The sequence below is a fragment of the Hippoglossus stenolepis genome, chromosome 4 (assembly GCF_022539355.2).
Source record: "Hippoglossus stenolepis isolate QCI-W04-F060 chromosome 4, HSTE1.2, whole genome shotgun sequence".
In the NCBI taxonomy this organism is placed as follows: Eukaryota; Metazoa; Chordata; class Actinopteri; order Pleuronectiformes; family Pleuronectidae; genus Hippoglossus; species Hippoglossus stenolepis.
The window spans coordinates 13,272,297-13,298,550 of NC_061486.1; the positions used below are offsets into that span (position 1 = coordinate 13,272,297).

At 40.7% G+C, this 26,254-nt stretch overlaps 1 protein-coding gene across 1 annotated transcript; it reads right to left on the reverse strand.

Moving 5' to 3' along the window:
• Positions 1 to 263: 263 nt before the first annotated feature.
• pafah1b1a (platelet-activating factor acetylhydrolase 1b, regulatory subunit 1a) lies at positions 264 to 25,152 on the reverse strand. The gene is made up of 10 exons (XM_035155118.2): positions 25,121 to 25,152; positions 15,593 to 15,677; positions 13,164 to 13,238; positions 12,702 to 12,908; positions 9,214 to 9,382; positions 7,520 to 7,622; positions 7,155 to 7,383; positions 5,157 to 5,258; positions 4,889 to 5,045; positions 264 to 4,220 (listed from the first exon to the last, which is right to left on the reverse strand). The coding sequence occupies exons 1-10, from the start codon at positions 25,150 to 25,152 to the stop codon at positions 4,147 to 4,149; spliced, it is 1,233 nt and encodes a 410-aa protein (XP_035011009.1). The 3' UTR covers positions 264 to 4,146.
• Positions 25,153 to 26,254: the final 1,102 nt, after the last annotated feature.

Consider the following 26,254-nt stretch of genomic DNA (forward strand, 5'->3'; position numbering starts at 1 on the left):
AAAAATGTCTATTTTACAAACATTTTCAGAACAAACTTATCAAAACAGCTGGTTTATTCTGTTCATCATATATTTGATTATTCATTGTATAAGTTATCTTACTTTTTACATTATTTTTATTTATCGGCACAACCTACGATGATCTGTATCTCAGATGGAAAATTTTAATTTAATTTAAATTTCTCCAAATGTAATGTTATAAATGCACCTCTCTTCAGTTAAACCCCCGACAGCTCACTACAAATGAGCAGGACACACAGATGCAGATTTTACTTCTTTTATTATATTGCAAACAATAATGACATCCAGGTATATTGTTGACAGTTTGCTGAGTGAAGAGTGAGACCATAGTGGCGAAAACATCACGAGCTCTGCTGTCGGAGCTTGTTGTGCAGTCTGAAGCCCTCACATGTGGTTCACAGGCAGGTTACAGAGGACAGGTGGACCTGAGGCAGCAGGAAATGACCTCCAGACAGTCACGGCCTGTCTGTCAGTCCCTTCATACACCAAAACCAGAGCAGCACAGGGATTGCTTGGGACCTGCAAATGGCAAAGGGGGATTTTCTTCAACAGGGCACACACTGGTGTACAAACACCAGCCGCTGCTTTTTATCTACTTTTTCTTACAAAAGAATCAGGACACACATCATCCTGACCTTCGATTAAACACCTTCCTTCAATAAAACCAAAGAAGGGAAGATTTTATTCCTTTAAATTTACATTTTACGGTCTGGCATGTCATAGCGTGATCCTGAGGAGACGAGCGTCATTTTTTAAACCAGATTGTTCTGACACATCTCCATTTTTTTGGCTTCAGCTAGAACATTGAACACACTGGCATCTTCATTAGCCATGTCAAATAGGACTACAAAAAACAGCTGATTCTCCACTCAGAAAACAGCTTGTAGAAAATAAAATAAAACTAAATAAAAACCTTTGTAAGGGTCAGGGGCGGAGGAGGGGGCACATATCAAAGGGAGACATCAGTAATATTCCCTGAAGGAGAGGGTTTCTCCTTAGGAACATCCTAGTCTGCCACAATCCCATTGCATTTACAGAAGATGGAGGTGGTGAACCTTCATCAGTTTGCATCACACACAACACGACCAGCCTTTCTACGACCAGGGAACAGAGCTGTCTGAACTCATACACACTCAGTGATGTTACCGGAGGAGTCTGACAGTTTGGGAAAAAAGGTTGAATTCACTATATTACATAGTTTTAGATGAGAAGATAGATGCTTGTAGATGGTTAGCTTAGCTTAGCATAACTGGAATCAGACGAATAGCCTGACTCTAGCCAATGGAAGATAGCAGTTGCCAGGCAACCAGGGGGACTCCAGAAAGTTAGTCAACACATGCTGCATTCACATTTCATCGTTTAGAAATTCATTTTCAGCTTGAGTGGAAGAATGGAAACATTCCCATCAGCCTTGTAATCATTGGTCAAAGATATAGGTGATTTCTGACAACGATTATTTCCACCTTGATAAAAAAATAACTAACACGTCAACAAACTGTTGGCAGAGTGGCTGCAAATGATGCTGCTGCTGGTTGATACAATCCATTCATCTAATTTTACAACAAACTACTAAATACATGTGTTATCAACACATGCTCTAAATACAAGGGTAATACCAGCACTAGGGTTAAACAGTTGGGAGTGATGAGTCATAAAAAAAACGTGTTTATTCCTCCCATTTTGCTGACAGTGCCTGAATGCAGCATTACACCTCTGTTTTGTTAACTCTGTCAGTCCACAAATTTAGATTTTCAAAAAATGTACAATATTTAATTCTCTTCTCGACTTTGAAATGTAATATTCTCATCCAAATCTCTGCATAAAAAGCAAACAAGTTATTTCCCAAAATGTCAAACTACTTTAAATACAGACCTTTTCTCACATCAATATTCAATCAAATTGGTCTGTGAATAGCAGAATTGAGTCTTTGTGAACGCTCAGTGTTCTGACGGCTCTGCTGCTGGTGCAGGTTTACATGCAGCAGTGCTACATCAACAGGTCACAGTAGGCTCACAGTAGCCACTAGTAGGAGCTTGAGCAGCAGATCACCGCGTCCAGCACACACAGGAAGAAGAACACTTGGCAAATAAGCTAAGATCAGTTAAGCAGTGGAATTCTTTATTAGCCAAGAACTGAATTGGAATGAAAAGGCTAATCAGAAATTATAGGTTTATGCATTTATCAACATCATTCAATTTTAATGTCGTCTTTGATCATTATTAAAAAGGACCAAAGACTTAGTGAAAACAGGGATGTGCAAGATTAATGAATCACCGCGCCAGCAACAGTCACAAGCATGATGGTTCATTGTTTTTGTCTTCCAGCGGGGAGTGGAATGGTCGTTTCTACAGCACGGCCTGGTTTACGCTCATTTTACAGTCTTTCATTTTACAGTCACGGCTTCAAAAGTCAAACCTTTGAGGAATGCCACTCAAAAGATTGTTGAGGTTGTCTGTGGGGTTTGTCTGCAGAGATCTTCGTCGCTCAGGCTTCATCATTCTCCTCTTTTATCTAATGCAGGAGTTTCTCCACCTTTTTTCAGCAAGGAGTCAGTCCGATAAAACCGCAACCTCTACATCAGACCCCTCTGATGAACAAAATAGCCTCAACAGAGCTCATCCGCTGCTAGCTCTTCCTCACCAATCCTTCATTCCCATCCACTTCATCCTTTAGTGCGATAATACAAAATTGCCAAATCTCTCTATAACAAGCTAAATTTACAATTCATATTTTCACAGAAAACTGTTTTTTCCACTCAAAACCATTTTTATTATGCAGAACTTAAATTTCACCCCTAAAATTAAGAGATCTTTGCACATCCCAGATATCAAACCCAGGGGGCCTTACTTTGACTCCTCATCATGCCTTTAGTTAAATCTTTAGCAGGGCTGTTTCACATGAGGCTTCTGTTAGTGGCTTTCAGATGCATCATGGGTCGACTGAGCATCTTCTGACTTTACCTAATTCCTATGGTACATCAATCTCAACCAAGACTGACTGGTCAGGAGACTAGTAGTGGACAGAGTGTTTAGTCTGTCTGTCAAAAGTCTGACATGCAAGGTCACAGGAAATCGTCTGGTGGAGGGAGACACACCCAAGGTCTTTATCAAGTGCTAGAGATTAAATAGGTGTAATCCCCTAACTGCTGCTGTGACCCAAGGTGCTCACTAACAGCGAAAGCCAAACAAACATGCTTGCTACATCGGGCTGCTTGTAAAAAACTTTGGGTTTTTCACAAAGCCGCTCTGCAACGTTTCAACTTTTTATTCTTTACTGCAGATTCATTGAACGGGATCATTTATCTAAAGCCTAGCAGTGGTTCATGTGCCAACATGACAAGAGTACAAAGCTGTTTTTAAACCCCCAAGGTCCAACGACAACAGTTTGAAACATTCGTATATACAGCCAATAAAATATTACCTAGTTCCACATGAAGAGAAATGGTATGCACACTTGAGAAGTGACGTTATAAAGCTACAGATTATTTCAATAACAAAGCCCCACAAACAATCGCATCTTATCGCGTCATATATGCTTCTCCTGCCTTATCTCTCGAAAGTTTCACCAAGCTAGGCACCAACAGACTACGACAGTGAAGGAGAGAAATAACAGAAAAAAATCCTAAATAAAAAAATAGACAAAAATAAATCTTACACATAAAGACACTGTCATTTCTTAAATTATTGGTTTTTAGTGCCCTACATTTTACACCCAGTCAAAAACATCTGCCTTCGGTTGGTCGGTAAGGCTGCGTGACAGACGGCCAGCCCCGTGTTAAACCTATGGTACTTCTAGACAACGTTATGTAAATTTACAGTATACAATTTTGGATTACCATGCAAGAATACTTTTTTGTGTAACATTTAATAGCTTGATCTACATCCAGGAATAATTTACAAAGAAGGACAAAAGTTATTGGACCAGAGAGCGCGATGGGTAAATAACCATGGGGGTAAGTGCAGCCGGAGGAGATGAAGATGTGCGGGTGAGACTTAATTTTAGATGAGGGGGTGGGGGGAGGGGGGTGTTGGGATGAAAGGGGTAGGTGGGATGGCAGGAGGGAAGATGGGATCCAGAGGAGCGCCTGGGTAATTAGGGTGGTGGTCCAATCCTCCGAGGTCCAGATCAGCGGCACTCCCACACTTTTAATGTTTGATCTACGCTCCCAGTGACAACATAGGGAGCAGCCTTGTGGAAATCTGCAGAAGAAAACAAAAAAGATAATCAAAACGAAGTACGAGAGAGGAAATAAACTCTGCTTGTGCCGAGAATCACTGAAAGATTTATGCAACACGACTGCTGCCAACCCATTTCCACTGCAATAATTAACAGGCCTCTGACTGGAACTCAGAGAGGCACAAGAGTGGATTTAGGATAGACAAAAATAAAGATAGATTTATAAATAATCTATGGACAGGTAGTAGTTTGGCAACTGTGGCCTTTACGCGACACAGCCAGCTTTTCAGTATCATGACTTTGATTCTGGACTAATACAAAAATAAAAATAAACTGTTAAAATGGGTCAAAATATATTTGACCAGCCAACACTGTACTCGAGTGAAAAACAGAACCTGCTCATCACTTCAATAGCTCACAATGATCTCCTCTTCAAGAGAGTTCTCCAGCCTTGATGTGCGGAAAAGCTGCAGATACATGAAGGGGGAAGAGGGAAAATCCTGGAGCGCTCGTCTCCCTCTTACCCCCCTGCTGCCAGGAACCCTCAGGACACTCAACACACCGACGCTGGAGAAGATACTGAACCTCTCTCTAAACAAAGAGATTTCCTTGCACCTCAAGAGACTGACTGGTCAAACAATAACAAGGATGAAACCTTTGTTTTGGGGGAGTGAAGTGAAGAGCTGCTTACCCAGAGAGGTAACAAAGTGTTCGTGGGCACACAGGGTTTTCATGCAGCGCTTGTTCTTGTAGTCCCAGATCCTTAAGGTCTTGTCGTCTGCACAGGTCACAATGAACTTGCCTCCAGGGTGGAAGATGATCCCTCGCACCCAGTTGTCATGGCCGACCTGTGACACGGACAGATGCTGCTCAAGACACCAGGTCTAAGCCAATTCATCTCACTCATGAATTTATATAAATACAAACAAAAAAGTATATTAGCTTAAGATGGTCCTCACCAGTGTCATAAGGCACATGCCAATGCTGACATCCCACATCTTGATGGTTTTGTCTCTGGAGCCAGACAGCAGGAAGGGGCCTGGCTTACCACTCTTCTTGGTCTGGTTGGGCACAAAGAGTGGAAAAAAATAAAAGTCAATAATGATGAAAAATGAATGGTCAATCAGGTTTTAATCCTCTCGACACTACTGGGGAGTAAACTCATAAACTGCTACGTTAACCACAAATTCTGTAAACACAATAAAATATGTTTACAAGCTCTGTCTGCCACACTGGAATCACTCATTTAACTGCACCAGTGGAGAGTGTGTTCAAACAGGCTGGCAGGTGCCTCAAGGCGATAACCAGAAAGGTCAAGGAGCTTGTAGCACAACACACTGACCAGCAGAACAGCCCAAATAAAACACGTTAGAGTGACTGTGAGTGTATAATGTTATTGACAAATAGGACAAACGCACATCCAAACATCTGTAAGACAACAGCAATCTCTTAAGGTCTGCATTGTTCAGTCCATAAAACTGGAAGTGATATTTAAGGCATTAATGTTTTTGCGTAAAGAATATTAAATGCATTGATTCATCCCAATTATCAGGTGTGTCTTTTTGTGTTCCAAGAAAAGGCAAATAAGACTAATTAATAACAAAGAAAACAGTTTGTTGCAGCTTTACACAGGTTAGAACAGGGTAACTGCTACAAGGGAAATATTGTTTTAATCTGATAAAGCTACAATTGGACACACAAAGTCACAAGGCATGACGAGGGAGCGTGGGTTGACTTAAGGCCATGCAGATATTCGCTTTTGTGTGTGCACACACACACGCACCTCATTTGAGTCGGTTTATTCACATGGCTGTTGGAGCAGTGACGTATAAGACCAACTGACATGGTTACGCATGTAGAGGGACACATTCTGCATCATCTGACACTGAGAAATCCAGAGTGAATGAGCAAACACATCAAATAGCTTTGTTTGCCTTGAAGAGGTGTGATTATTTCACATAAAAGGTGCAAGGTCTCTGAAGAGCAGCATCAGCGACAAATGAAACATCCAAACACAGACTCAAAACTGACTTTACTGGTTATATCCACACGCCATCATTGTACCCTTCATATGTATGGGTATGTGTTAATTTTTTAATCTTCAACCAATGGAGATCCGGAGTTGATCCGAATTATTCTTTAAATGACCTGAGTGGCTTAAGCTTGGTTTATGTTCGTTGTTCCTGTCTTTGCGCATCAGAACTGGCATAATTTCTGCGTGGTGTTGTCTGCAAACACGTCCACCTTTACAAACATCTGTATGACACCTGAGGGAGCAGAGATATTCCCAGATGGCTCCTGGAGGGAGATTGAGGTGGCATTCTGCAGGAAACTGGAATTAAAAAACATGACGGCTTTGTCAAAGCAAAAGTGTGCACAAGCCCAGGGTGCTCCTGGAGGAAAGAAGCCGATGACTGTTCTGTTTATGTCTGTTTGTGACATCTATCATTTAGGAGAAGACTAGACTGAATCAAGTGCCTCAAGGGTGAGTATGAAAGGGAAAGCCATCATGTCAATGTCACAGTTGGCGCGCGCAATGACCAATACATCAAGCATATCTGCGGCTTTAGAATTGTTGATATCAGTGATTTATTGACAATTTGTTTACTTGTGAGATTTAGTTTCACTCCAGGATACATATAAGCGCCATCACCATGCTCAGTGTGTGAGATAGTTGCACAGTAATGATTGCTTGATTGCTCCTCTTGTTCACTAGTCATTTGGGCCAGTCTTGAAAATATGTTTCTAGTTTGACCAATTTCTCATCAGACAGTTACAACACTGCTTATACTGCTCATATACCAAACATAAGGTGAGTTGACATATGAGCTACTGGGTCAATCAGGAAAGATAGGGGAAAAAGTCCTTGCGCTGAACACTACAGTGCAACGCCCCTGAAACCTTCCAGACCTGAGAAAAATTAGGAGAAATTAGTAAAGGTCTGAGCGGTTCTCTACCTCAGAGCCTGTGGCTTCTTGGATGGTGGGGTGGGCGCTCTCTGGTGCCCAGGAGATGCACTCCACCACGTGTTCGTGCTCACGCAGTTCAGCCTTGCAGTCTTTCGAAGCCACAACCCAAACACGCACTGTCTGGTCATTTGAACAGCTGGCGATCAGTGTGCCGTCCTGGTTTGGCCGCACCATACGGACCCACTCTCTGTGGCCTGTGAAGGTCTTCACACAGTATCTAACAAGCACATAACAATAAAATAAGTTCATCCAGTTGTCAGAGTAGATGTGATTCATGAGTCACAACATCAACCTTAAGAAAAAAAACAGTGGTTTTCAAGGATGGTTAAAGGGTGTTTTGGGATTCTGCGTACCCAGTTGCCACCTCCCACATTTTTATGGTTTTGTCCCTCGAGGCAGAAACAATGTGATCTCCATTGGGCATGATGGCTACAGACGAAACATTGTGGTCATGTCCTGAAAAACAGAAAAGACAAAATAAGATCTTAGACAATTATAAACACTGAGCAACACAAGCCCATTTCAAGCTAGATTAGATGTAATTGTATAATTTCAGACGGAAACACTTCATCTCTTTAGTCTCCTCTTCTTTACTTTATCTAGAAATCATACTCAAAATTCAGCAACACTTTTTCTTAACATATTTGGCCACCAACAGCTCCAAAAACGATGGGTTTGGTTGTAATTAGCCAATTAAATGACAATTTAGGCAGCCAAGTTACTGAGGTCTATGCTGTTCCACGGAGAATAAGAGATGGTTAATTACCAGGCGCTGGGCCATATTTAAGCTGCTAAACAGAAGAAGACAACAGTAAGTATACGCTAAAAGGCCAGCTTAACTCTCTGTGTGTGTGTGTGTGTGTGTGTGTGTGTGTGTGTGTGTGTGTGTGTGTGCAAATGCCATCAAGCTATAATAACGGCTATCTGGTGCTGAAGAGGATAATTAAACTGCTGTCCAAATCGGCACTAATCTACTTCACAAGTTGGCCCGGTTCATTTTTTTCAGATATAAAAAAGGAGGAGTAAATAAAAAACAAGAAAAGGCTGAGTAGATGAATTAGAAGTGAATTGAGATGAGGTAAAGAGAAGGATGGAGGGGAAACGGTGGGGTACAAATGAAGACAACGGGCACGGTTAAATCAAAGGTTTCAGACAATGATCTCTGCATTTACATGTTTTTTTTCTGTGTGAATGCAGCTCATCTGTTTGAGGATGTGTGCCAGCAGCCTACTCCCTCATTTACAACAGAGAACCAGGTAAATCTCTACAAAAAGCAGGATTTACAACTCCAGCTAGAATTAAACAAAAATTACAGGGCCATTTTTATTATTTAAGTAGGCTCATTTAATTCATTGCTATTCATTCACGTCTGCTTCACAGTCAGACATTAGTGATTAAGACACAGCAGCACTTTGTGGGGGGGGACCTACATGTGCAGAAGACTCATACTGTTTAGGCTGCTGTTGGCTTGTTAGTATGGGGGGGGACATCTCTCAGTTTCAAAAAGGAAATAAAAATTATTCATACTGGGGTGCCGAACATCAGCAAGGCCTGAGGGCAGATGTAGAATATGTTGCCATCATACATTTGAAAATTAGGATGTAAAAGAGGGAAATGTCTGCCCCAGGATGCTTTCATTGATGGCATGACCAATGGTGGAGGAGAAAAAGAATATAAATAGGCTCATCAAAAACCTGAGCCAATTCTTCACCATTTAAATGACTGTAAATGATTAGATTTTAAGCAGTGATGGGTCAAAGCGCCTGTAGGGAGTATACTGTGGAGCGAGACACATGATAAAGCAGTCCATTTGTCAGAGCTGGCCATGATATCTGAGCATAGGGTGCAGTGAATTGGAGCAGATTGAGGCTTATAAGCAGAATCAAATGTGATAATGAACAGTATTTACACCACCTGAGCCCTGCCTACAGTCACATGCTACATTTACACAGCAATGACGTGGAAAACATACCAGAAAATGTCCATGATGACGAGAAATAAAAGTCATTTGAATTTATTGAAAAATGTAACATTTTTATCTTCTTACCGTGCATGGTCCTGATGCATTCAAAGCCTTGAAAATCCCAAAGCTTGATAGTCATGTCAGCAGAGCAGGATGCTAGCAGTTTTCCTGTCAGGTCAAAAGAGATGTCCTGCACCGAATCTGTGTGGCCTTTCAGTGTGCGTTCAAAGTCTCCTGTTTCATAGTCCCAAACCTGGAGAAGAGAAACATTCACGTATTATCTTAAGAGGAACTGACCAGTTTTTCACTAACCACAGTCTGTATGTCACTGACTAGAGTGTGCTCTTAATTTTTAAATTAATCCTTTTCCAGAACCCAGCAAAGCCCAGAGTGTCAGATCATCTGTGACTCCAAGTTAGGTAATGTGTCAGCTGCGCAACCCTGAAGCCAAAACAAACTGAGGAGACAGAAGCAGGCTGCTCAAGGAAGAAGTCACATTTCAGTGCTCACATTGACCAACACTGTCGGCATTAAAAACACCATTACCTTTGTCTTCAGAGCTCACACAGGCCTCACACACTCTTTTTACATATTGAATTAGGGAATCCATGATGCATTACTGATGCTAATGGCACTTATGGCAGGGATGCATGTTCCAAGATATATATAGTTAGAACTGATAAAAGCCATGAGACAGTTCATTATGCTGAGTACAGTGAAGCCAGTTGCAGTAAAGACAGAAAACGGAGTGAACTGTAATAATTCAGATTTATAGCCTGAGAAAGCTTCTGCATCTCTCTAGCTTTCAAGCAGACTGTTTGTCATGGAGGGATAAACCCTTCGTGGTCCATCTCGAGGAGTGGGAGATTTTGAGCAGACGGTGACATGAGAACCCCACCCTCTCCTCCCTCCCCCTGGTCCTTCTGCCTGCCCCCCCAAGGAAGCTACAGACAGTGCAGATGGTGATGTGTGTGTACAGGGATTTATCCAAGAGAAGATCAATGCAGTTTATGTGTTCTGAGCTACACCTGGTCTAACAGTCTACACGTGAACAGTGTACAATAGCAGCCTCTACCCCAACCATCATCAATTAACTACCTGTAACCCAACACTGATGATTTTCTTCTCCTCAGGATATTATTTAAGTATCTTTTCCAGACAATCTCAGGGGGAAATGCCTTGGATCGTGTTCATTCAATGGCCAAAAGTAAAACAAACAGTCACTTTGGATACAACTAACAGTTATTTTCTGTATTGATAAATCTGACTTGTTTACTCTATTAAAAATAGTGAAATGTCATTCATACTTTCTCAGAGCCAGATGGCTTAAGGTTGTTTTATTGACATTCAATTTAATGGCATATGACGAAGAAAAAACTTTACATTTTAGAAGCTGGGACCAGAAAACGTTTTTGCATAGAAAATGTCTAAAACAATTAATATTTTGTCAAATGGATTAATTTTATGCTGATTGACTGGTCGTAAAATAAATTAACCATATCAGCTTTTGACTATTCGCTGCTGCAGCTTCTGTAACAGGGTGAATGTGCCAATTGCCACTGATTGTTTAGGGCAAACAAAGCAACCTTTCCTATCAATAAAAAAAAGGAAAAAACAAAAGAGGTGGCATGAACACAAAGTCAGACTGACTGAACGACATGAAATGGCTTTTAGTCTGAATATCAGGCACTGCCATGAGGTGGAAAGCGGATGAGCTTCTAAGTCTGTGCTTTTCAGCATAAAGAGCACAAGGTCGACTCCCCAGTTAAAAATTTAACAGAGCTGCTCAGGAGGAGAAAAAGTGGGACACAGGGGGAGTTAGGCCAGGCCACAGAGAGACGAGCCAGCTAGGAGCGAGGTGCAAGAAAGCAGGGCTGAATTTTAAATTTGGGCCCATGCCTGCCTCCTCCTGCTGAGGGATGGATGTCTCTGATGGTAGGTAGTCATGGTGGGGCAGCTGAAGCTTTAAGTGGAAGATTAATGAGGCGGTGTGCTGGGTGGGTGGGGTGCAGAGGGAGGAGGGGAGGTGTGAGGTTGGAAGAGGAAGATGATGCCAAAACATAGAGAGGAATCCCTGCTGTGTGGGTGTAGCAGAGGAGGAGATGAACAAGTGTCTCTTATTGTCTGATGAATAATATATGGAGGACAAACAGCTCAGCAGAGTATTGGCATTGTACAGCAGGGCAAGGGAGGGACGCTGGCGCAAATATAGCCCTGAGACAGACCATGGAGTTAAAATCTAAGGAAACAGAGATAACAGAGACATGTTTGTGTAGATCAGGGCGTGTCTGGAAGAGTGAAGCTTCATAGATGGACAGGAGGAGGAGGAGAGAGGGGCAGCATTCAACAGAATGAGCACAAGCTGCCACCAAGCTAGCACTAAATTAGAAAATATTTAACTGAATCTTAGTATTGTAACGTGAGGAGGGGGTGTGAACACAAACACTGACAGTGCAGCCTGCAGTCGTCTCCTGCAGGAAGCTCTGAAATCAGACAGCTGATAAATCTATATTTGAAATAATAATGCAAGTGCAATCTTATGTTTGACTTTTCTCAAGTATAAATACCTGCTTAGTCAAAACATCTCCAATTAAAAAATGTGCATACTAAATATAATTGGTGCTGAGCCACACCTGTACTTTCTGTGTGAACTGGGAGTGGAAGGCATCATAGACTGAAAAATTGAATTTTACAAATACTATTCAAAAATTGTCTCTCAGCAAATTAGGTTAACTGGATTTAAATATATTATTTTTTGAATCCAAAAACACTCAAGATATACTGTGCAATATACATTAGTGACAATGTCATATGACCAAGTGCAGTACTCAAACCTGCCTACCACACGTTTCATCAACATCAATTTTATGTTCTCACCAGTTAAATGCTTTACTTAATGAATACATTAATTCTACAACCAGCTCTGCAACACATGACAGCCTCTGTGATCTCAGCTTGATACCAATATTATTGTTATTACCATTAATAACAAATCTGCTGTCAGTATTGACTCGAGTATGAATTAGTCTAAAGCAAGGTACAGCACAGCAAAGCACAAAGTGTAATATTATACTAATTCTTTAATCACTACCAAACACAATTTAATTTCTTTATAATGATGCTTCCAATGAGTAAATACATGTGTACAGTGAATAATATCCTAAAACCCAAGAAGTAACATAAGGATGGCAGCTGCTTTTTATCCCTGGAATACTGAAAGGTTTGAAGCTCTTCATTGAGGGTTATCATCAAGTTTCCATTTTCTACTGTGACTTTGGAATCCTTGAAGTGTACACAAAGTACACACAGTACATGGTTATGAAATGGAAACAAACATTAACAGACACACAGAACAGACCAGGGTTATCTTATCATGTGCAAAGGAGCACAGTCCAGCAGGTTTTATTTCTGAATACACCAGTGATTGCACATATTCAATCCCAGAGGAAAAACCTGAGTCAAATCACCAACTGCAGCTTTGTTTAGGAAACCTGCAGCCCCTCAGCAGCAAATATCATTTAAGACACAATCTAAATAAATGAATAAATTGTCATTGTCTAACCAGCACTGACCTTTATTGTGGCGTCCTCTGAAGCCGACACCATGACACTGAAGACTGGGTGGAAGATGACGCGGGTGACCGGACTGCGGTGCCCACTCAGCGCATACCTTTCTGGTGGGCGTGGGATCCACTCTTTGGGGTCACGCTTCTGACTGACGGGTCCTCCCAGGGTGATCTCCTCTTTAGCTTCATTCAGTTTGGATTCAAGCTCCATCACCTGCCCAGAGCCAACAGGTATGAGTTAGCAGCGTAGGGGCAGAAAATAAGATGAACATTTTACATTGTACCGTGGAGGAAATAAAGGGGTTAAGTTTGCTTGCGTCTGTTAATGTGTAATACTTTTGGTTAAAACAGTCGAGTTAATGCTTTCCATGGTACATTTCCTACAGTGGATTCAGCAGTAATGTTGTGAACCATTCACAAGACTATAATTCCCACAACCATTCTTTGAGGAGGAAAAGGCCCCACAAACCTTCTTTTGTAATCTGATGACTGAGGTCCATTTCTTTTCCAAAAGGCCAGCATACTTCTTATCCAACTCTTCATTCTGTGGAGAAAAGAGTGGGGGGTTGTTAAAATATCAGCAAACATGCAAAGAAAGCCAATCAAAGTTGTGGGCTCAGCATAATCTGTGAGACCCGTGGGAGGGGGGCCAGCTGGGGTGGCATGTTGAAGTCTTTGGCTCTAGTAAGAACGAACAGGGAATTATTTACACACCAGTCACAAGCCAACCCTGACTACCAGACACCGCCAACCTAGTGTAGGACACACACACATACATACACGCCACTAACACACACACATAAATACACACCCTAGTCCTAATCCCTCTCACACAGGCTAATCTTCTGCAGACAAGGAAGACTTAGGCAGCTTACAGCCACACACACAGTACCAGAGGCAGCAGTGGAAGTTAACTTGTGGCAGTCCTGGCAGACAGAAGCCTGCAGGATAATACCACAAGCTGGCTGCTAACTTTTACGTAACGGACCTCATGGCACTCACAGTTTGAATCTTACTGCCAAGAAACAAACAAAACAATGTGGAGGGATGTCTACTCTGTCACTACATTCAAACTCAAATTAATGCTGAGGCTTCGGCTAACCATTATTTTGATTTTCAATTCAGCTACCAATTATTTTCTTGATTTATTAACAGTTTGCTATAAAGGAAAACAGTCAAATACAACCATCACCATTTCCAAGAGCCTTCAGTGACAGACTCAAATTGCATTCGTTAAACAACAATCTAATATTACACACGGAGCTGCAACGCTAAGATGACTTATAAATTATTTGTTCAGAAAAAAAGTACTGGATTTTGAAAATCAATCGATAGAAAAAAATAAAGAAATTTGATGGTTTCCAGCTGTCCAAATTGGAAAATTTATTGGATGTATCACTGTTCCAGAATTGTTACGCCCCCTATGCACACAGATTGATATTTCTATTATTGGAGTTGTTTATTATTATTATTATTATTATTATTATTATTATCATCATCATCATCATCTCACACATACCATCTTCTGTAATTGCATTAGATGTATATGCAATGACACCATAAATAACTTGCATTAAAAAAAGAGGAATAAAATGGTGATTACAATGAGCTCAACTGACATAAATACATCGTAAAAGAGTGTAGTGTTTCTCTTCCTGGAACAGTTTTTAGATGAAAAATAAAAAAGGACCTTTTCCCTAGATGTGATTAAATTAAAAAAGGTAAAAACACTCAAATTAAATGAAATTTCACTTTATTCAAAAAATATATAACCGATATAAATGTTATGATGGTACCGTGTGTGTGTGCCCATGCTTTGAGGCTATTAATAACTATGAAAGCATCAAAAATCCCCATTGACAGAAAGCCATGAGTGTCAGTGAGGTAGAAAATTTGTGTTTTCACTCCAATTTCACAACTAGCTCGACCTGGATGCCTATAAACAACAAGAGGTGATTCCTTCGACTATAACATGAGGGGTATGAAAAGACAAAGACATGAACTGAGGCAAATAGAGTAGAAAGAGAATGGGGAAACCCAGTTTGAACAAGTCTGCCGTCATCTAATCTACCATCTGCCTAGACACTATGCCCATTACACCAACACACACAGAAGGACAGAAACACGAGACAAGGACACACAAAATGGCAAGTGCCAGGCTTCACTGCAGCCTGCCAGCCTATCAGCAGTGTTAAATAAATCTGTGTGTGCAAGCAGGTATGTATATATTCTTCCACAGGGCAATTTAAAACTAGAGCATTGAGGGGGGTGGGGTGTCACGTGAAGGCAAGGTGAAAGAAGAGGCGCTGCAGAGAGGGAGGGTAGAAAATGAGATTTCCATTCACAATTTGGCTTTGTTATAGGGTATATCAAGTTTCAAAATACAATGATTAGGAGGTGTAAGTGCAGACTTCCATTTTAAAGAATGATGGTAGCTGTTCACATCTATATTGGATTAACAGTGAGAGAATAATTTTTTTCTCAAGTAGATTCAACTATATCTTTATTATTGAGGACAATATTTTACTTACATGTGGGGAGTAGAATATGAAGAACATTTCACAGTAAAATGATATCACTGAGGTACACTCACTGTCCACTTTATTAGGTACATCTGTACCTATTTATTAGGTACATCTATACCTAATACAGTGTATCTTAACCATATTCAAATACAGCAAAGTGTAATTTTATCAGAAAGCAAAGATAAGCAGGGAAACAGTAGCACAGCTTAAAGCGTAATGGAAAACACCACCATAATTGGGGGCAGGTGCTCCCAGTCACACTTGTGAACATATTGACTCAAATGAGAAATTTAGTGGAAATCAAGGCATATTGTTGGTATAAATTGGTCTGATTGACGGTGAGGATGTACGTGTCCACCATTAATCTACTCACATTATCTAATTCCGCCTCCTTCTTGAAAGTGGAATATGCCTCTTCATATCCATTGGAACGTAGATAATCGGCTATCGCTCGATTTCTGAAACAGACAAAGGGAACCCGTAATTAGTTCTCCTGATTAGCAGACGTGATAGTTGTTTAACTGGCACGAGAGAAACGAGGTGAAGACTGAAGTTGTATTCAACGCTGTGAAACAAAGACACAAATTAGCATGTTCAGGAAACGTGTCAGACAGATGTAATTTTAACATGTTTTTCACACATTCAGAATGTTTTAACGCTTTAAGCCACATAATTAAAATGCTCTGCATGCATAAAATCAGTCTATCTGTAACCACACCCACACACACCCACACCCCCACACACACACACGAGATCTTGTTGCTGCGAGCAAATTATAGTAAGGGATGACTCCCTATGGTGTAGATATGGGCAAAATGAGATTCATTGTACATGCTACCATCACCAACATACACACAGACAGAGACAAATCATTGGGTAGCAGGATAATCGTCTGTTAACTGAAGGAACGACTGGCTGATGGTCCAGTTTGTCTCCTTCTCAGGCATCCATTTGCAGACAAACACATGCAAAAGACACTTGACCTTGCAGAAAGCCAACACTAAAGATTGTGGGGATGGCAGCAGTGTTGTGTCACTGTCCTTATACTTTCAATTTCTGCTGAGATGTTTCGATAGGACAGACAATAGACCAGACAGTCAGAGCTGAAGGCAAGAACAGAGGACAATACCTTCACTTCCTGTTTTGTCTCCTGATTTTTCTATTAGAAAACTTCACACACTTACAATACACATCAACACCTAACAAACACATTATCTCACAGTTAAACTTAATTTGAATAAGCAATTGGCAGTAAAGTATTTATTTTAAAAACAACTCTTCTGAACACCTTTTTTCTCCAGGACCGAATTTTGTTCATCTTCGCACCTTTGGTTTTCTCTACTGAATACCAGACTTGGCAATAACTGACTTAAAAATACAAAAACATGACTAAAGGAACACAAACACAGACACTGAATTCATGAATGTCTGATATAAATGCAATTTTCCTTTAATAGTAGTACAATATTTCCCTGATTCCAGCCCTCCCGTGTGTGTGCACAGCGATCCCCACCATTAATGCCAGGAGACGCTAGACAAGCTGTCAGGCAGCAGTGCTTTGAGGTGCCAATATGAAGGGGGTGGGGGGTACAATCTGTCAGCCCAGCCTGTGCCCCCTGTGCCCTTTTGGTCAGCGTTGAGCACTGAAACCCCCGTCTCCGTCTGCCCACCTGAAGCCCAGTGACAACACAAGCAGACCTTATTACAGCTCAAGGTTAGTAAGAGGTTATCTGCTTCTCTGACAGCGTGCCTGCTGGACATCTACAAAACTAGTGGGGAGGGCTGAGGTGGGCTAGCCTGTCTGAAACAAATGAGGCAGAAAGTTTGATGTGGTGTGGGTGTGTCAGTAGATCTGCATGACCCAAACCAACAACCTTTACCAGAGCACCTGAGTATCAGGAAGACAAACAGAGATCCAAAACACCTACATGCCCCACAGTCTGAAATGTTACTACTTAGTTGTCTAACTCATAATTGACATAAGTTGGTGTTGATTGTGAAATGAAAAACTTTGTTAAATTAGGAACTAATGTAATGAGAGCTCAAAAGGGTTCACCTGCAGCAGTGGCAGCTGGAGCAATTTATTTTCAGTAGCACTTTATTTATGCAGATTCAGGGGTTTTTAAGTGTTCTTGCATAATGTTTACAACCAAGTTATTTAGCCATTTAAAGCAGCAACAATTAGTTGATTAAAAAATTAAAAACTTTTACTCAACAATTTAGATACATTTTGTGCTGAATATCTTGTGGGTTTTTAAACTACTAAATAATACTACATGTTTAAATACATACATTACCAATTTTGCTTGGATATGAATAACTGTGCAAAGAAATCTCTAACTTTGTGCATTTTGAAAAATATTAATGTAGGCCTGTCACGATAACATATTATGTTGGACGTTATATTGTCCCAAAAATTATTTTATGAATTGCCTCGCGGGCCGTATCAAACAATCTTGCAGGCTGCATACGGACATTCCCCAACCCTGGACTAAATGATTCACCCCAACTCCAACACAATAAAAAAAATATATAGTAGTAGATTCGTTAATAATGGAAAATAACCACAAAGCAAAGTCAATCAAACAGGCCAAAATTTTAAATAAGTCAAAATGGACAATTTGCACTCAAAAGAGTAGTCCTCAATATCAACACAGAGGATCCACCACTCCTACTGAACCCCACTTTACAGTGGATGTGCGAGGGTAAGGCAGTTTTCAATACGTGGTGGAGCCCTCAAATACTGTGAGGAAATGAGAGGAAGACAGTGGAAAAGAGGGAGATGTGTATCAATGCCGACAGAGAAAGAGCAAACCGGCTGGTTTCCATGGTTACCAGTAGCCCAAAGCTAGATGATGAGATGGGTAGATAGTGAGAAAGAGGGCAGGGTGACTACATGGACAGAGGACAGAGAGAAGAGAGGGAGAGTGGTAAACGCAGTCTGCTTCAATGCTTCTGCTTCACTTAAAATCATACTCATGTTATGAGGTGCAAGATATCTTGTAGGAGGGTCTCACATGGGTTAAATCAGTGCTGTGGTTGGTCAGACCTCAACAATAATCCCTTGATGGAGTGACACAGAGAGACGAGGTCGAGCACAGGGAGGTATGAATGACCTCATCGTTCTGAGAAGAGAGGTGAGTCACACATCCAGCATGTCTGCATCACGTCCTGCCAGTTCCTACTCTATGATCATATACTTTCACATCATTGTGGAGATGAGTAACTTACTGAGCATCCACCCACTATCAGACTTCCCTACTTTTTGGTAAATGTGGTCAGATATGTTTAAAAGTGCTCCTAATGCAGTTATAGCATGATAAACTGAACCTAAGTTATTCTGTTTCAATGGCCACTGGATTGTTGAAATAACCCGTCTAACCCATGTTTACAATTTTTATTACAGGTTTTTAATATGGTACAGCTTAAAGAATAAAAGTGAATGTTAAGATTACAAGTTGAATGGGTCGTACTTGCTCTCCAGTAGGATGTTCTATGACAACAAACTGCAAACTGATGTGAAAAAAAATCATCTGTTACAACCCTAGTTAACAAAGGCAATTCTTGTGAAGATAATAGTAAAAAAAGAGAGAGACAGGCTAGCTACCTCAGTTTTCTGATAAATGCTGACACAAACAACTATAGGGCTACTACAAATTGTTGGAGTACTGATTAATGGAGGGGGTTTTGTACTTTTTTTTAAGATTGTACAATCCTTTATCATAGAAAATGTTGGAATAATAACATCACAAAGCAGTCATGTCCAGTATCTTTAAAAAACAAACAAAACAATACACGTCATAGCGAAATGTGTGGTTGCCCAGGTCTGAATATTGGAGGTTCATATATACGTTAATGCCCCCCAAAAATAGATGTATTAACTAACTGAGCAGACATGACTAAGCCAGTAAACGCTCTTGTTAAGGCACAGATTATGGTTCTTTTAACTGAGGACACATTATTTACACAGCAGAGACAGCAGAGGAATAAAGCACACGGGACTACAGCACTCCCATCAGCAACAGACTCTCTCTAATTAATCTGAGCTGAAGAGCAATTTTGCTTGTCTGGCCAGGCCGCTGACCTGCGCCGTATATTTGTCAACTGGTAAAAACCTTACAGGAGTATTTTATAGAGCTGACAATGTATAGACCCGTTCAATCTTTCAATACCACTGATGAATGTTTTATAGGAAGCATCTTATGTATGAACTCTGAAAGATCCCTAAGCACATATAAAATGCACCTTCCTCTACATCATTTCAAGTCATATCAGTATAAGCATGCATCACTGTCAACAGTTTTTTGTGAGCAGGTTGGTCACACCCTTAGACATGTTGCGTTTGAAAACAAGTGTACTACCTCCTCTAAATGAGGCTTAAGATTTCCTGTTGGCCCCGCCTGTCCTACAAAAGCTTACAAAGGCTGCACCAGAGGTTGTTCTCTAAAATGATAATCACTGAGCAAACACCAGGGACAACAGGCCATTGCTGTGTGGTGACATAACCACTGTCACTGCTGAGTATATGTACTCATGGCAACTCTGCTAAAGAAAAATACTACATCTAATTTCATGTTCCTTTATGCTGATCCTCAGGTAAAGACTGTGCTAAAATGGCAAAGTATGGAACTCCATTTCAGGACTAAAACAGACATGCAGCTTTACACTGATATTTTTGTCATGCATCATGTGTGAACAAAAGCAACACTCCCACGTAAGTCTTTCAGCTCTCATTTCAAGAGCTAAAAGGCAGGAGGTCTTTTTTAGTATTGTATCATCAAAAGCTCTGCAATTTAGCCAAAGCACAAATTTTGGGAGAATTGATGAAAAGCCTCAAAAATCATAGGAGCATTTTTCCCAGCTTGACAACTGAAAGAACAACAAGATCTCAGTACTACAACTCAGTCCAACAAAGCAACTGATGAAGTAGCACATCAACAGTATGAGAAATACCAGAGAGTCAAGTCATTACAAACAATCTCTTTTTTACATTGAGCAAAAAACACAACACTAGGTTTAATTAATCAATGTGAAAATAACAAGGGACAAATTCAGTACATTCAGCGTATTTCTCCGTCTGAACAGCTGAGTACTAAACAGCTGATAAAGTCTGAGGGAGAACTTGTTACCAAAGACATTCCACAAAAATCATGACAGGATTGCATAATTGCCCTGCTTCCGCTGGATGTCAGTGAAAAGTTTAACCAATTCACTATTTATTTTTCTTGACTGATGAGGAGCCCCAGGTCTTCGTAAGTGAGACATCAAGCTTGACACCTAAAGGCAATGACCACCAATTTTAACCATATAATTAATCACAATCATTTTAAAGAGAAAACATGGTTTATCTATGGAAGTTTCTGTTCTTTACTTGATTCCCAACTTTCATGTATCACAAAGCCTCTTTCAATGTGAAACAGGTAGGCTGTGGAGGAAAAGAAGTCTCTGCTTCCATATAAATTAAGAGCGCTGCAGTAGGGATCATCTCTTAATCCCAAAGAAACCTTTAAAGAGGGAATCTTCCTCCATCTGAGATCCACAGGAGAGTAAAGTCCATTCACTATCAGGCTATTCACCTACTATTCCTCATTATGGAGAATGTGCCGTGTGTCTTCAAAAATCAGCATGGGGCAGAAAAACCAGCTGTCTGGTCTATACACCAACATGTCCAATGTTCATGTAATTTAAGCTTATAAAAACAAAGGATAACAGAGAGACGGCGCACAGATTCGAGACTAGACTTCCTATCCCAGACAGGATTTTATTTCTAAATCATTTCTCCTGAGGTAGTAATCTTTTTAAATATCTCTGGTAGCAGTAATTCTATTGTGGACGGTGCTGCAAATGAGAAGGACACATTTTTGACATGATGGATTTGAGAGATTTTATCGTCGTGATGAAACATACGACAGAAAACTGACGATCTCAAACTGCACAACAGAAAAGTAATGAGAATATTTTTTATCTTTTCAGTTATTTGAAAAGAGAGGATTTGCAGCCTCTTCATATCTTCAGCATGCATGCATAATTGTGAACTGAATATTTAGGTTCTAAGGGCTTTTTTTCTAATTGTAATAGAACATAAAAAGTGCAACATTTTTGGTTTTAAACATCCAGTGGGTTACTCATCTTCCCAAAGAATGTGGAATGATTGATATGGGATGATGGGTCCAGGACTCACTCTGTAACAATGCCAGTCCATCTGTGTTAGTCCCGAGGCAAAATCAAATCTGTATTGCCAATAGACCCCCTGCAGTTGCACCCAGGCAAGTTTAGTACACTGAGTACAAATGCAGAGATTCTGGGACAAAAACATGCAACAAAATGTAGCATCAACAGATAAATTATATTTTAATCATAATCACAATTTTAACATGTACAATAAACACATCTGAAACACGATGACAGTGGAAAGCACAAAGGCAAAAAGAGGACCAGGGAGAAGTGGACGTTTTACTCTAGGTCACAATAATTGTGCTTGTAGCACTTTAAATGCAATCATAACCATTGCATTTATGATTGCATTTAAAGTCAGTGAGAGTCCTTTATCACACCACCTGTTCAACAAGCTTTTGACACAGAGACACAATATTTGCTCAAGAGACTATTTGTTTTTTGTAATCCTGTTCAAATTTGTATTCCTAATAAAAATAACAAGAACCAATAAGAACATCAATAAAGACCTGGATAAGGTGTGCTTTATTGATAAGATGAGATAAGGATCACATTATATGGCTGCACCCTGATGAGAAAAGCCACAACGTCTCATTATTGGAAACTTATTAAGCCAGAAACGCAAGGAAAACCCTTAATTCATACACTCGACATGGGCACATTTGCCTTATCAGATGGAGCCCTGGATGCCATGCATTCACACCACGAGACCCAGCTAGCCGTCAGGTACCATCAGACACACAATGGCTGCGGAAGACTTAGAAGTGTGACTGTACATTTCAGTAGTTATTCATGTATCGCAAGTCATATCATCATCACAATACTGAAAAATGTTGTCGCTCATCACAGATTTTTCTCATGTCATGCAGACCTAATACAAACAAATTGCATCTGCATGCAACCCCCACCCCTGAGAAGACACCAGTCACAGCCAACCACTACATTGCTACTACACATAGAGATGGCCTTTAAACCACAATTCTGACCTTAAAAATGTAAACTGATGATCTCAATGACAGCTGCAAAAAGTTATGTTGGACGCCAACTGATTTAAGAAGAAACTAAATCAAGATCAACGAGTAATGATATGTATCATTATCTGGACAGGACATTACCTAATCCTCTATTTGGTATGAGCTTTTATTCAAATCATACAGCCTGAGTTGTAACCACGATAATAGGATCTTTATAGCCTTGTGTAAATAAATAAAAACAATGAGCTTTAAATTTTTGTGGACAAATACATTGTTTTTCAAGAATTAGCCTCAAAGTGTATCAGCAGCTACTGCTTTGCATTCAATAATTTCCGTGGACCAATTTCACTTCCTCCGTTGTTCATCATAATCCATAACCAACTTTTAAAGAATCTCTATTTGGATCGCTGGGAAATATAAAAAAGTCAGGAGAACAACGTGACATTACAAAAGAAGCTGAAGTTCAAGCTTTACATAATTCCGCTTATTTGAGTGTGAAGGAATATTATAAGACTAGTAAATACATACGAATGAAACAGATGCTCTTAACCACTCTAACCTCATCATGTCATGGCTTTGACTGAGTGAATTCAAACAGCTTTCATCATAGCTTGTTTAGGTCACCTTTATGTCCTCTGAATGGCCGAGGTCTCGACATCTAATCTTTTGATCCATCACATTCACAGCCAGGGGGCAATGGAAAAGGGACAAAATCACATGAGCAAGCTTGTAGCCTAAGACATGGAGGAGGCTGAGGGGATTTTCTTTGTAAAGCAAAGATAATGTTCAAAAGCAAGGACCAATCTGCACACGGCTGCCTCCAGGTCTTTCAGGGGGAGCTGATAGTTTGTGCTCTGTGTCTATTTATAATGCACACCGGCGGGGACGAGTCCCCTGACCCAGGAAAGAAACACAAATGTGCTTTTCATTCGCTATGTACATAAAAATAGAGCTGTTATGAAGATGCTTTAACAGCTACAGCATCTGACTGTGGTGCTGACAAAATAGCATCGGTTTAGGGACAGGCTAGTTCCCTTTTCAGACAATAAAAACAAGGAAAAACCATTTTCAAGTATATAATTAATAAAATATATAGATAAACTCGAAGGGCACTTGGAGGGAGCATATCTTTGCCATGGCTAAGGCCCTATCTCACCATGTTTAAGTGGGGGGAAAAAAACCTGGATCCACTAGTAAATCATATGGATTCTTCCTTGGATCATGCCCCATCACTTTTATGGAAAACATTTCAGTAGTTTTTGAGTTATACTGCGTAATATGACGTTAATGATGACAACCTCCTTTACTTTCCAAGTAATAAAAATCAAATGCCAACATCGCTCTGATGTTGAACCACAAAGAAAGAAGGGGGCCCAATGAAAAATAAATGCAGCACGCAGCTCTACAATGAAATACAAATTCTCATTAAAAAAAATAATAATCCAGTGGTCAGTGTTAGTATTTGCATCAGTGGCCACAAATAATATAAAAATGTATGGGAAACACAAAATGTCAGTTCATTAACACTGTGGGACTTCAGCTGAGTAGGCGGTCCTTCAATGTGGCCCAGGATGCATTTGCATGTGATGCCAAATGTGCCCCAAACACCTTCTAATGTGGTCCAAGTCTGTGATCAGTTTTCTTCAGTGTGTCTTTGGTGTGTTTACACCTGACCACTTGAGATCAGATCACTCAATGTGTGAATACTAGGTCTGAACAAGGTCTTAAGGACACTTCATGCTAACTAACTCAATGAGAGGTGGAATGCAACAGATGCTTGAATGTGACTCAAGTGTCCAACACCAGCTTCCTGTAAACTATGGGGCCAGAGACTTGTGGGGGGGGGGGGCTGGCAGCTTCCTCTGAATGGCAAATAGCATGAAAGATTAGCATTCCAATGGACCTCTCCATACCAACAGTCCCCTCCCACAGTGCTAATCTAAAAACACAGGAACAGTGCACTGAATGTTAAAGAGCTTCATCATGTGAGCACTGATGCATTTCTCAGACAGTGCACAGATAAATTATAAAGTTTTAGGCATGCTTCTTTCATGGAGGGGAAAAGCTCAACAAGATCATGTTAACTCCCACTCATGACCTTGTATCTCACATTGAGATGCCTTAACTTTCCATCTCCTGCCTCAGGGGTTAATTACCAAACCCAGATTGAGCAGGGCCAAATTACACCCCCTCCCCATCATAATCTCTCTCACTTTACCCGCTTGCTAGATGTATACACTTCACAGCACATGCTCTGATCTGTATACCATTACTTCTATCTGCTGTTGACTGACCGTGAGCTCAGAGGAAGACAAGGAAGCTTGGTGCAACACTTAGGATTTCTGATTGTTCCTCTAGTGTGGCACTTGAAGCTTCTCGCAATGTCACAAAACACATTGTGATTGTTTTGCATTCATCAAACAGTATGTAGTGTAGGTGGATGATCAATATATGTTTGCTGCAAGACCTCTTAAATTCAATGTCAACAAACATGATTAAAAGGTGGTTTGCATTCATACATCACTTTTCTATTCAAAACAACTCAAAGCACTTTACTGAGTTATTAAGTAAAATATATTTTGGTAAATCAAAAGAAGAGCTTATTTATCCACGGCCATTCTTTCTACAGCTGAGCAGGTGTTTCTCGTCACATGATATAAGCAACACTGATACCACAATGCATCAACCCACAAATCATGACTGATCTCTCCATATTCGAGCCACATGTTGTGAAAGGTGTGTTGGCAACTCACAGTTCATCTCGTTGTCGTTGTGACAGCACCATAGCTGTGCTGATCCAGGCAACACAGGCGTGGATGAGCCGTGCACTCCAATGGCAGGCGGTTGGTTTTGTCCAGGCAACGGTTGAGACTGAGAGGAAGGGAACGCAGGAATCTGCCCCCCAACCGGCGGACTCCAGGGACAAGAGAAGTGGAGAGGCTGCAGACCAGTCACCAGTCAAATCTACACTGCATCTGGAAAAGAGAGAGGGGAAAAATGGACATTAGGTATGCATGACGGATTACAGGGAGAGTGGGTAGGGATGAAAATGTTTACGGGCCAAAGGAGTGCTGTATCAGTATCTGCACCAGTTATACACAGACAAAATGGCTGTGAACTATTGCAAAATTACAGAAGCACAAAACAATACAAGCTGTGTTGTCAGAAAAATAACTCCCACAGTGACGCTTCAACAGCACTCAGCACCAAGCATGTAAAAGACAACATACACTCATCTATCATACACTTTCCATAGAGCACTCCAACATTAGCTTTACAGCTGCAATTCTGCCATCTACGCTTCACGATGAGTCTTGTCATGTCCAGTCAGTCAGTCATGTCACCAGTCTGCTTTGCTCTTGCAGCAAATTCCTCTCTCTGCGCACATACAAGGGCTGACCCACATTCTCAGTGCAACTGCTTCTCCTCCCAGGTTGCATAAAGAAAAGAAAAACAGGACACAGCCGAGCAGGCTTGAGTAACGGCTGAGCTATTGTCGAATTCCCCTGACATTTTCATACCATTATGACACCTCCTCAAAAGCTGGCTGATGGCACAATGAAATCACTACGTCCATTTGTAATCATTTATTAGTGTGAGTCTGAATATTAATTTATTGTTGGGAGTGGAATACTGATGTGAGGAACAATAATGTCTATTTTTAATACTGCTTCGTAGTCGTGAAAAGCAGTTGACCAACACAGGTAGCAGCTAGAATACCAACTGTGAGCTACAATAAGCCTCTTAGTCTACTGGGACCAATCTGACTAAATCTCTGCCAGACCAGTAAAGAACGGTTCAAACAAAGTCAATTTATGTCTTTCCAGAGACCTGCAACAAACCGACAAAACTAAAACATGGCACCAACGTCCGGACACGTGCAGAAG